This window comes from Rhinolophus hipposideros, assembly GCF_964194185.1.
Source record: "Rhinolophus hipposideros genome assembly, chromosome: 21".
Taxonomy (NCBI): Eukaryota; Metazoa; Chordata; class Mammalia; order Chiroptera; family Rhinolophidae; genus Rhinolophus; species Rhinolophus hipposideros.
The window spans coordinates 38,552,576-38,562,928 of NC_138067.1; the positions used below are offsets into that span (position 1 = coordinate 38,552,576).

The 10,353-nt window shown below is 39.0% G+C and overlaps 1 protein-coding gene across 1 annotated transcript in view; it reads right to left on the reverse strand.

Annotated features, from left to right (window-relative positions):
• The window catches only part of LOC308489393 (galectin-10-like), a 34,456-nt gene extending 25,120 nt beyond the window's left edge, over nt 1-9,336 (reverse strand). Inside the window, exon 1 of the mRNA XM_081030429.1 lies at nt 9,072-9,336. Within this exon, the coding sequence (XP_080886555.1) occupies nt 9,072-9,233 (162 nt within the window). The 5' untranslated portion in view covers nt 9,234-9,336. The remainder of the gene's footprint in view (nt 1-9,071) is intronic.
• Between the last annotated feature and the right edge of the window lie 1,017 nt (nt 9,337-10,353).

Genomic DNA, 10,353 nt, shown 5'->3' on the forward strand with positions numbered 1-10,353 from the left:
ATTCCTGTAGGAATGGCAATAATGATGGTAGCTGATTTAAAGATGGAAAGTATGTTCGTATGCTAACATGTATATCTACTGTAACCACCTGGTGAGTTCATACAATAAAGCCTAGGAAACAAATAGATACTACAGCTCAGACTATTCCTATATATCTTAAAGGTTCTTTTTTCCCATGAATAATATGTAACAATATGTGACATTATTCCAAATCCTGGTAGGATAAGATAATCCTACGGTGGCCTCCCCCACGCCCCAAAATAAAAAAAAAATCAAAATAAGTGTTGATGTAAGATTGGATGTCCTCCTGCGGCGGGATCAAAGAGGGTAGTATTTAGATTGCAATCTGTTAATAATATAGTAATTGCAGCAGCTAAGATTGGGAGTAATAGTAGTAACAGTACAGCTGTACCCTGGACTAATCAAATGAATAGTGGTGTTTGATACTGAGACAGGGCTGGTGGTTTTATATTAATAATTGTAGTAATAAAATTGATGGAGCCTAAAATTGAGAAAACACCTCCTAAATGTAGGGCAAACATGATGAGGTCAAAGGAAGCTCCTGCATGATCTAGATTACAGGGTAGACGTGGATATAAAGTTCAACCTTTTCCAGGACCGCTTCAACAACTTATGAAGCAAGAAAGAGTAAGTATGACGAAAGAAGGAGTCAGAAACTCACATTATCTATTCTAGAAAACACTATGTCTGGTGTCCCCATTATTAATAGAACTAGTCCATTTTCCAACCCTCCATTTATGATGGATATGACTATAAAGAAAACTATTACAAAAGCATGGGCAGTTACCACTACATTATAGATTTGGCCATCTCCTCGTAAAGCTCCAGGTTGACCTAGTTTGGCACGGGGGAAAATCCTTAGGGTGGCACCTACTATTCCATCTCAGGCACCGAACAGTAAGTATAAAGTGTTGATATTTCTGTGTTTTCTTGAGAACATTCAGTGGTTTAAGAACGTAGGTAAGATGGCCGAGCAAGCATTAGACTGTAAAACTAAAAATAGAGGTTAAGCCTCTTTTTGCCAAGTTATGTGGTGAGTAACACATTGAACTGCATATTCAGAGAGCAGCTTCAATTTTGCCAGGGCTTCTCCCACCTAGACTCATACAATTCAGTAACAATAAATAAACAAAGAAACAAACAAACAATCTGATCAAAAAAATGGGCTGAAGACATGAAGAGACATTTCTCCAAAGAAGACATACAGATGGCCAACAGACATATGAAAAGATGCTCAACATCATTAATCATAAGGGAAATGCAAATCAAAACCACAATCAGATACCACCTCACACCTGTCAGAATGGCTATTATCAAAAAAGTCAACAAATAACAAGTGTGTTGGTGAGGATGTGGAGAAAAGGAAACCCACTGATGCACTGTTGGTGGGATTGTAAATTAATGCAGCCACTATGGAAAACAGTATGGCAATTCCTCAAAAAATTAAAAATAGAACTGTGATATGACCCAGCAATTCCACTTCCAGGTATTTATCTGAAGGAATTGAAAATACTAATTCAAAAAGATATACGCACCCTTCTGTTCATTGCAGCATTATTTACAATAGCCAAGATATAGACACATCCTAGGTGTCCATTGATAGGTGAATGGATAAGCAAATGTGGTGCATATACACAATGGAATACGATACAGAAATGAGAATAAATGAATGAACTATATAACTAGATGGAAACAATATATCTAGTGAAAAGAGCTAGACACAAAAGACTACATACTGTGTGATCCATTTATACAAAGTTCAAAAGAAGACAGAACTACTGTATGATGTCACCAGTCGGAAGAGTAGCTAACATTAGTGGGCAGAAACCAAAAGGGAATATAAGGGGCTTCTAGGAGGCTGGTAATATTTTGTTTCTAATCTGGATGTGGCTGTGATAAATCTCCTATTATTTGCTAATCATTTGTGCACTTTTCTCTAGGTATGTTAAATTAAAATAGGAAAACAAAATTGTGGCTTACAAACTGGGCATGCCTGAGAAAGGCTAGTGGAAATGTCCTGTGGCACAAAGTACTAGCTAAATTGACAACATATAATTCACCAAGTTAGATACATGCTCCCGATATTGCAATAGACACTAAATAATCAAAAGTTTTATTATGTTCAAAATCCTGTAGTAGCAAAGTCAATTACAGCCACATGGTCATCCAGCAAGAGTCCAATATTCTTTTTCATGCCTCCAAAACTCTTGTGTTGAGCACCTACACGGGTCTCTGAGGACCACTGCAGGAAGATGGAGACCTTCCTCGTGGAGAGAAGCATTACCAGAACACCCACACAAATAAACTTACGCAGCAGGAGGCTGGGTTGGAGACACAAGAAGCAGGAGCCACGTGATCCTCAACCTGCCGCTTCTCTGTGAACCAACCAATCAAGATAGCCAGTGGCTAATGGCTAACTGGTAACAGCTGATGGCCAACTAGTCACAGCTGATGGCCATCTACTCAGAACCCTGTTTATTTACTCTTTTGTCTTCAGTGAAATTTTTGAATATTTTATCCATTTTCAGTTTGCTTGACTTTCGTTTGTTTTCCTTCGCTCTTTGAGGTCAGGGATTAAGTCTGGAATCACACTTTTATTCCCAGTGCCCCTCAGCACCAAGCATAGAACTGGTTCTCAGTAAGCAGGTATTGAATGGATTATTGGAGGGTGTGACACGAGGGAGGGGTAGGGTGGGACCTGATTACATCAAAAATTTGCTTAAATGTCAGGCCCTTAAACCCAGCAGATACACAGACGAAATTCGGGAGCTCAGAAACACACACAGCTGATAAGGACATTCTACTTCTGAAAGATATTATGGCAGGTAGGTTGGGGCAAAGGCAACATATGTTTAAGATGTTAGAAGTTGAGTGGCGAGAGGGGGGAGACTTTATAAGGGCCGTTGGGCTTTGCTGACACCAGGCTGTCAGTTTGGGGAACCACGGGGTAAACCAATAGGGAATACTTGAAAAAATAAATTGTAACTGGACTCTCAGCAGTAACGTGAGTTTTCTTGTTTCTCCACGTCCTTTTTAAACACTCGGTACTGTCATACGTTTTAAATGTCCACCATTTGGTGGTGTTAGAATACAAAATGCAACGGAGCAAATTTTGAACATCTCATTGGCTTTCCTCAATGATTCAGGTGGCATCCCATCTAGCAGATAGAAAGGAGCCCTGAGGAGCTGTACAAAATGAGTGACTTTTATAGGGAGAAGGGAGCAGGAACAAGAAAGTTATAAATGCTAGGCAAAAAGTGGATTGGTTAAAGCAAGGTCACCTTCCTTTAGGGGATGGCGGGGTAGCCCCTAAATAATCTGGCAATTATTCAACCGGTGCTGATGAAACAGTTCCTGAATGATTGGTTTAAAATTCCATTTCTGGGAAAACCAACACTGTCATTGTTAAGTCTTGGTTTGGTGATGTGAGGCTTCACAAAAGTGACTCCATTTTGGGCCCGTTGCCTTGTTTTTAACAGTGGTAACAAATCGTACTTGATCCAATTTCCATTTCTTTTAAGAACCAGTGAAATTGAGACTCTTCACTCTACTTTAAAGTCCATTTTGCTTTTCTCTTTTGATAATTTCCCACTTCTCTCCATTCCCATTTTCAAGTATTTTTTCCCTTGAGGCTTCTTAGAATATTTTTTGTTGTGTTCTAGATACTAATAATTTATCTCTTGTATTCGTTGCAAATATAGTTTCCCAGTATGTGGCTTGTGTTTTTCAATTTATTTATGAGTTCTATTTTTTAAATATTTTAAATGTTGATGTTGTGATATTTATCAACATGCTCCTTTTTTTATTGTATTTGGAGAGCCTAGTTTAGAAATGTATGTTTGTTTTTCTAGGAACATGAATATAATTTTATTAATCTTTTAAAAAATTGTTTTAAAAATTATTTTATTTTCATAAGAGAAAAAACTGAATTGTGCCTCAACATGTCCACTTATCGGAACTTGTAACTGCTTCTTCTGATATGTTTCATATTGTTTAACACTAACCTAATAAAAATATTAATTCATCAATTTGATATATTGACCTCTCAGTTTGGTAGATGATAATTTTAGACTCATAGCCACATCCTTCCTCAATTTCACTCCAGTCAACTTTCCAATACAGGTTAATATTAATAATTTAATATTTAATTAACATTAATTAATTTAATGATTTAGTATCAATTATTTTGGTCAAGTTGATAACAATGTAATTTAATCAGAATTATGTAAACATTGTCCACTGAGTTAGTCCATACTAGAATGATTCATGTAACATAAACTTCATAATGGGAAGTATTAATAATTTCCTTTTTTCCCCATGTACTTTAGATGGATCTTTTTTAAAAATTAGTTTCATGTGTACAAAACACTGTAATAGTTAGACTTTATCATTTATACCCCTCACAGAGTGATAACCCCCCTCCCCCAATCTACTACCCCTCTGACATCGCATACAGCTGTTACATTTCCACTCTCTCTATTCCTTATGCTGTACTCCACTTCTTGTGACTATATATATATATATATATATATATATATATATATATATATATATATATATATCATTATAGTTGACATTATTTTTTTTTAAAGATTTTATTGGGGAAGGAGAACAGGACTTTATTGGGGAACAGTGTGTACTTCCAGGATTTTTTTCCAAGTCAAGTTGTTGTCCTTACAGTCTTAGTTGTGGAGGGCTCAGCTCAGCTCCAGGTCCAGTTGCCGTTGCTAGTTGCAGGGGGTGCAGCCCACCATCCCTGCGGGAGTCGAACCGGCAACCTTATAGTTGAGAGGATGTGCTCCAACCAACTGAGCCATCCGGGAGCTCAGCGGCAGCTCAGCTCAAGGTGCCTTGTTCAATCTTAGTTGCAGGGGGCGGAGCCCACCATCCCTTGCAGACTCAAGGAATTGAACCAGCAACCTATGGTTGGGAGCCCACTGGCCCATGTGGGAATCGAACCGGCAGCCTTCGTAGTTAGGAGCATGGAGCTCCAACTGCCTGAGCCACTGGGCTGGCCTAGTTGACATTCATTATTATTCAGCGTCAGCTTCAGGAGTACAGTGCAGTGATCAGGCATCTATACCATCCCTGAAGTGGTCTCCCTAATAAGACATGTGTCCATTGGCTACCATATACAATCTTTACATTATTGATTATATTCCCCAAATTGACTTTTATATCTCGGGGGCAATCTTGTGGTTACTGATTGTGCTTTCTAATCCCCTCACCTTCCAGCTTATCCCCACCCCCCTCCCATCTAGCAACCCTCTGTTTTTCCTCTATATCTCTGAGACTGTTTCTGAATAGTTCATTCATTTATTCTATTCTTTAGATTCCACATATCAGTGAGATCATATGGTATTTGTCTTTCTCTGTCTGACTTATTTCACTTAGCATAATGTTCTCTAGGTCCATCCATATCATTGCAAATGGTAAAATTTTGTTCTTCTTTATGGCTGCGTAATACTCCATTGTGTAAATGTACCACAGTTTCTTAATCCAGTCATCTACCGATGGGCATTTTGGTTGTTTCTATGTCTTGGCTATTTTGAATAGCGCTGCAATAAACATAAGGGTGCATAGATTTTTTTGAATTAGCATTTTGGAATTCTCTGGATAGATACCCAAGAATGGAATAGCTGGGTCATAAGGTAGCTCCATTTTCAGTTTTTTGAGATACCTCCATACTGTTTTCCATAGTGGCCGCACCAATCTGCAATCCCACCAATAGTGCACGAGGGTTCCCTTTTCTCCACATCCTCACTAGCACTTGTTGTTTGTTGATTTATTGATGATAGCCATTCTGACTGGAGTGAGGTTAGATGGATCTTTCTTAATTTTCAACTGCAGGATTTATCAATTTGGCTTATGGCATATTCAGGTGTGTTTTTTTTCCAAATACCAAAACCCACCAGATAGTCAATTGAATCTAGTTTTCTGATTGTCTTCTTTCCTCCTGGAATTGACCCTGCTTGCTTTCTAAGCCTGGTGTGTAAGTGTCAACTTGGGACTTCACCTTTGTCACTCTTATGTGGATTTTTTTGCTCCCACACAAATTCCCCCCTGCTCTTTATCTTGTTGGGTTGAACTATATCCTCATGCCAGTTCCTTAAGAAAGAGTAAATGGCAGGTGAGTTGGCTCAGTCCAGGAGTATCTGAAATTGTCTTTGTCTTATTCTCACATGGAAGAATAGATTTGATTGCATAGAGAATTCTAGGTTGAAAACAGTTTCCTTAAGAATGTTATAGTCCTTGATTCATTGTTTTTTAATATGCAGCATTGCTTTTCTGAAGACCAATAGAATTCTAATTACCATTTCTTTGTAAGAAAACTTTATTTGCCTTTTGAAGCTCTTAGGATTTTTTATAATCTTGGTATTCTGGTATTTTTCAGCAGTGAGCCTTTTATTCATTTACTGTGCTTGTCACGGAATATCTCAATCTGGGGACTCATGTACTTTTTTTTCAAATTTTAAATTATTTCTTGCATAATATTTTTAAAACCCTTCTTAAAAAATTTAATTTTAGTCAAAGAGATACTTTTTAGTTAAATAAATATTGCTGATACTTCTTAGTCAAATATTAGACCTCCTTGATCAGATCTTTATTTTCCTATCTTTTCATTCTTTTTGTCCCCAGTTTATCTGTTTCATTCTACTTTCTGGAATATTTCCTTCACTTACTCTTCCAACTCTTCTATTGTTTAAGGGCTTATTTTTAGCTGCCAGTTTCCACGAACACTTACCCAATCTGATTTTCCTTTATTTTCAAGACATTTTCTGTGTATGAATACAATATCTTTAGAATATTGATTTTCATGTTTTGAAATTTTCTTCTAGTTTTTTTCTTAAGGAAAAGAATTCTGTTCATTAATTATTTGCTGCTGCTAATTTTCCTCCTCCTCCTTCTCTCTCTGTCTCTTTTTCTCTCTGTCTCCCTGATGTTTGAGGATATCTGAGACCATTTTACTAATAAAGGAATGGAGGCAAACAATTCGAGGTGCGATCAAACAATACAATGAATGTTTAAATAAAACAAATTTTTACAGTAAAACCGCATTGCCATTAATCCCCCTCAAAATACTCCTCCTCACTTCGAACACACTTATCCCATTACTCTTGCCACTTTCTGAAGCAGTTCTGGAAGTCCTTGTTCATGAGTGTCTTTAGTTGTTCTGTTGTGGCTGCTTTGATGTCCTGAATCAATTCAAAACCTTTACCTTTCATGGCCATTTTGACTTTGGGGAAGAGCCAGAAGTTGCATGGTACCAGATTTGGTGAATAAGGTGGATGAGGACACATTGTAATGATCTTATTTGACAGAAATTGCCATATACCAGCAGCAACGTGTGACACGGAGCCTTTCCGTTCTTATCACAAAATACGGTGAATGCTGCTGCCGAGTGCCAACCAACGGAAAGGTAGGGATCTTCAACATGGGAAGCAGCGTGTTGCACCTTAGTAACAGTGTGTGACAAGTTTTAACTTGTTCGGTGCAATCAGTCAGGTGTGAACTATGGTTGAGAGAAGCTGTATTTTAAAGTGTGCCATAAATCATCCTACATCATGACAATGCTTCGTGTCACACACTGCTTCTGGTATACAGCAATTTCTATAAAAAAATATATAATTTTCTTAATTATATTATTTTTTTTATTTTTATATTACAGTTGACATTCAATATTACATTAGTTTCACGTCCACAGTATAGTTATTAGACATTTATACACCTTAGGACGTGATCTCCCTGATGCGTCTAGTGTCCACCTGTACAATATAGTACAATATGATTGACTATATTCCCTATGCTAGACTTTACATCATCGTGGATATATTTTTTATGAAAGCCTTTTGTCTATTCCCTTTGCAGAAAAGCCAGGGTCTACTCGCCGGTACCGCACCATCTTTAATCCAGAACAGCTTCGAATACTGAAAGATACATTCGAAAAGACCATGTACCCACATTGGGTTACCATGACAGCACTTACTTCAGCTACTCATCTTGATGAGTTAGTAATAAAGGTGGGTCCCTGAGTGTGTCTCTAGATAGCACACCTACCCCAGAGCCTCACACACACTTTTAATCATCACAGAATTCCTGTTTATTGAATAATTGCTATGTGCCAGGAATTGTTATTCTCATGATCACCCATTTCACTGAGAAACACTAAGGCTCACTGAGGGGAACTGTCTTCCAAGAATTATAAATACAAGAGCTAGAATTTGAACCCAGGCCTTTTTGATTCCAGACCCACAATGCTACAGGAGACCCTTAGGGCCTCGATCTCAGATACTCCCATTTGGGTCTGTTCCTGTTTATTTCTAGTTTGTCCTGGATCAGGACATTTGTAATTATCTAGATGCCTTGCAAATAAGTTCCCACAGAAGATTCAGGGCATAAGAACCCCTAGATAAATCCCGAAGATACCCCAAGCTAGACTCCCACTCCATGTTCTCAGAGTTAAGAATCCCTTCTCTGAAAGCCCAGAACATTCTACCCCCTGCTAGCACCACCCTACATCCCCTTTGCCCTCTGGAACCCAGGACAGCAAAGGAGAGAACAAACTTCTCTTGCTCAGCTAAATATGAAGAGATGCGAGATTAGCTTTCTCACACCAAAACAACCTAATTCCTGAGGAACATGAGGTTTCCCCTTTGGGCATATCCCCCTGTATTAACCTGCTTAGCTCTTCCCTCCCCAGACTTGGTTCAAAAACCAACGCATCAAAAGGAGGAAGCAGCAGCTACAAACTCGGCCAAGTCTGTCACCAGAAGCACCAACCCAGATCACTTCAGTGAAGGAAGAGAACCCTTTACCTGTAACGTCTACAAACACTCATCCCACGACTTCCAGCATTTTGGATGCCAATGACCACGAACCACCTAAGCCTTCTGGTATTGAGCAACCTGGCGGGGCTGGTGCTTCTGTGAGGAATGCCTCACGGGATTCTCAGCTTCATGACCTCCAGCAGCTATGTCTGGGGGTCTCTGATCCTCCTTGGGCCTCCGTTCCCTATGACATAGATCAATTTGTACAACTATATGCCTTACCTGGGGATGACCATCCCAGCAGTCTGGATCAGTACCTCCTCCCTGGTGGAGGGGGCATGGCTGGCAATGATCTTCAGTGTGACGGCTGACACGTCCACAGTGCCTGAGAAAGGTCTGGGATCCAAATCTTGCCAAACTGAGACATTTCCAAACACTTGCCATGGGTCGACTCCAATCTAAACAGATCAGAGCTCAGGAGTTTATCTTTTTCTGTGAGAAGAAAGAGATCCCTCTACTTTTTATCAGTGCCTGAAATTTCTGTCCACCGAGCCTCGTCATCCAAATTTCAGTATCAGAACAGTCATCAGTGCCTTTGGAGAAAGCAGAAACAGGCTAGTTTTCCTTGGGTCTTAGCTTGTCCGAATTGAGTTTAGCTCCATGAAAGCACCCCAACTGAAGTCAAGACCATGTAGAAATTCCTGTTCCCTATGGACTAGCTTTATTTCTAAAAAAAAAAAAAAAAAAACAACAACAAAAAACAAACAAACAAAAACAAAAAGAAAAACAAACCGAAAAACATTTAGGAGTATGACATTAGCAAGATTGGTGGACTGGGAAGTCCCAGCACTTGTACCTCAAGAAAAGAAATGATTTAACAACTACTCACCAATGAAAATAGTTCTGAGAACTCTGGAGTACAATTAAGCTGCAGAAACCCAGTGGAGCACAAAAATCAAATGTAGCCACCTATTTGGCCACATATGGCTACAACAACACAAAAAAGACATTCACGACAGAGGACTTCCAGAACTGCTTCAGAAAGTGTCAAGAACAATGGGATAAGTGTGTTCAAAGTGAGGGGGAGTATTTTGAAGGGGATTAATGACAATGTGCCTTTTACTGCAATCTTTTTTATTTAAACATTCACCATATTTTATGATTATACCTCATATAATACTACCAAAGGTGGTGTAGGCCAAAAGGACCCCACACTGGTCCCCCGGAATTAAAGATCCCTAAACAAGTCTTTATTTACCCTCGTTTGGAGATATTCTAAAAGTCAAGATTCAAAGATTATAATAAGAAATCTTACCTGCAACTGCTTCAAGCAATGCTTAGGGAGATGAACTGAGATTGACAAAAGGACCAAGGTCCCTTGACTCAACCCCTCACTGGGGACCGAAAGCCTTTGCAGCAGAGTGGGTTAAATTAATCAGGGAGGTGGGGAAGAGAAGTTTCTATAGTTCTTCATACAGGGGCCCATGAACTGTAGAACCAAAATCCATTGCTGAAGCCCTGGGTGGCTTATAATTGTATTGAGAGAACATCAAGTTTGTTCTCT